The 2,414-nt window shown below is 35.5% G+C and overlaps 1 protein-coding gene across 1 annotated transcript; it reads right to left on the bottom strand.

Moving 5' to 3' along the window:
* Nucleotides 1-820: 820 nt before the first annotated feature.
* Nucleotides 821-1,784, bottom strand: LOC139887196 (uncharacterized). Its single transcript, XM_071870641.1, has 2 exons — nucleotides 1,463-1,784; nucleotides 821-1,341 (listed from the first exon to the last, which is right to left on the bottom strand). The coding sequence occupies exons 1-2, from the start codon at nucleotides 1,782-1,784 to the stop codon at nucleotides 821-823; spliced, it is 843 nt and encodes a 280-aa protein (XP_071726742.1).
* Nucleotides 1,785-2,414: the final 630 nt, after the last annotated feature.

Here is a 2,414-nt window from a genome sequence, read left to right as displayed (position 1 = left end):
CATAGAAGAACCAGCATGGCTGGAAAGCAGCATACAACACAAGACAGCTATGCTCCATTACAAGCATAGTGGTTTCCTGAGTGGTCTACATCAATTGTACTATTCAACAGAAGTCGAAGACAAAGTTAAATAGAAAAGGACACACGTCGGTGACTGACAAGTGACTTTACAAGACCATGTGGGAATGCAGAAGTTTAACGCATGTGCAGACATGTGTTATCCTTTGTCAACGCCTAGGGAACACACCATTCTATTTGTTTAATCAAATAGTGATGCCAAACCGAATTGGGGTGTTCCTGCAAATAGCTACCAAAGAGGAAAGAAGGGAGCATGCTCTCTGACACAATTATCCCCACAAGTACAGACGTCCTATGTACCAGTGGACAATAGAACAATTACACGGATAATAGGACTACTATAAATTGGTGTATCCACTATTGTAATAACTAGTGGTGTGAGTTTTATTTATTAAGAGTCCAAACGTGTAATAGCTTTAGATAACCTCAATAGCTATAACTTAGGTGAATCTGTATCAACCAACTATCATTTCGTCAAGGATAGTTGTGATTCTTTGTGATTTATATCAATAAAGAATAATCGTTAAAAAATTACCTTTGACTCTTATTTAGTTTACTTGCATGAATACTAAGTTGCTTAAACTGTTAAGATAAACAAAAGAATTGTATCCCCCCCTCTACAATACTCCTGTTGTTAATCAAGGGACCAACAATTTTGAATTCTAATCGAGAGGACTTTTGATAATATTTTGTAAAAACTACCGATAAGGCTTATCGGACGGTAATCGGAGAAACCTTGTGGATCATTTTTTCGGTAATAAAGCGATAAAGGACACATTACACCCGTAAGAAATTTCCCCGGTGATCCAAAAGTTATTAAACGCGGTTAGCACATCATCTTTGATTAAGTCCCAATATTGTTTAAAAAATTTCAAGTTGAAACCGTCGGGGTCGGGGGCTTTAGAGCCACCACAATCTCGGATGGCGTCAAAAAAAATTTCGACGGTGAACGAGCGCTCAAGATCAGCAGCTTCTGTCGCAGAAAGTGTAGATTCAGGCGCAAGTGATAATTGAAACTTTCTGTCCAGTACATTGTTGAACCGATTACGGAAAAATTTGAATGCTTCGTCCTTAATTATACTCGGGCTTTCATGCCAAATTCCATTGATGTTTATGCCCCGAATATTGTTTTTGCTTTGGCGTCTTTTTATTTGAGAGTGAAAAAACTTACTATTTTCATCAACCTCAATTGCCCATTTTAATCTCGCCTTTTGTTTAAGAATATCCGCCTTTTCTTTATCTTTTTTGAACCAAGCTTCTCTATCTTTCAATCACCGTGAAATCTCATCTTCAGTTAAAAATCGTTTATCTTTCTCATTTTCCCACTCGGCCACTTTTTTAAAGTTCGGTAATCTCGATGTTTAATCTTTCAAAATTTGAATTACCGGTAGCTTTTAGGATCGATTTTACCTTCTTTAATTTGTCTCTTACATTGCAATCCGCATGAATGGTAGAAGGGTTTTCATACCATGCTTCTTTTATCTTAATCTCACTTTCTTTTGTATTGAACCAGTTGTCGAAAATACGAATTGGCTTTGGTCCGAAGTCTATGTTCGAGTCTTTCAACAAAATGGGACAATGGTCAAAATATTTATGTTGAAGAATACAAGCCGACAACCCGTCCCAGGCCGATACAAATTTCTCTGAAGCCAAGAATCTGTCTAATTTACTATATTTGAGACCGTCATCACTAATACGCGTGAACATGTTACCCCCAATGGTAACTCGAGTAGTTGAGTATTATCGATAAAATCATTGAAAAGTTTGGCTCTATACTCGATAAAGTCGCAGTTTCTTCGTTCCGAACTATTTCTTACCTCATTGAAATCACTGCATAGTAGCCATTCGTCAACATTCACCTGCATAATATGTTAAAATACAATGCAAATTTAGAATAATATGGAATTAGTAAATGTATATGTGTAAAATATCTAGATATTAATATGTATAAGAAAATATCTAGATATTAGAATATGAGAGAAAAATCTAGAAATTGAAATGTAAAAGAAAAATCTAGATATTTGTAGGTTGTAGAAATATCTAGATATTTATATATCCATGGAAATATCTAGGTTCTAGAATGTTCCATGGAGTAGTATAAATATGGGAGGAGATTTCATTTGTGTTGTGTGAAGTTGTGAGAGTGAAATAAGAAGTGAGTTGTGAAGAAGAGAAGAAGAGTGTGAGTTAGCGAAAGTAGAGAAGATAAAGCTTGTAAGTAATATTGTAATTGTAATTTAATATAAGTGTTTTTGTTAAGTTTCCCGATCAAGCCTTAGTTTGTGTTTAAGTTCTTAGTGCACTTTTGTTGTTCTTATTATATGGTCGGCTCTGCCG

The sequence above is a fragment of the Rutidosis leptorrhynchoides genome, chromosome 1 (genome assembly GCF_046630445.1).
Source record: "Rutidosis leptorrhynchoides isolate AG116_Rl617_1_P2 chromosome 1, CSIRO_AGI_Rlap_v1, whole genome shotgun sequence".
Taxonomy (NCBI): domain Eukaryota; kingdom Viridiplantae; phylum Streptophyta; class Magnoliopsida; order Asterales; family Asteraceae; genus Rutidosis; species Rutidosis leptorrhynchoides.
Note: the sequence above shows the minus strand (reverse complement) of the source record. Positions and strands in the feature narration are given on the sequence as shown.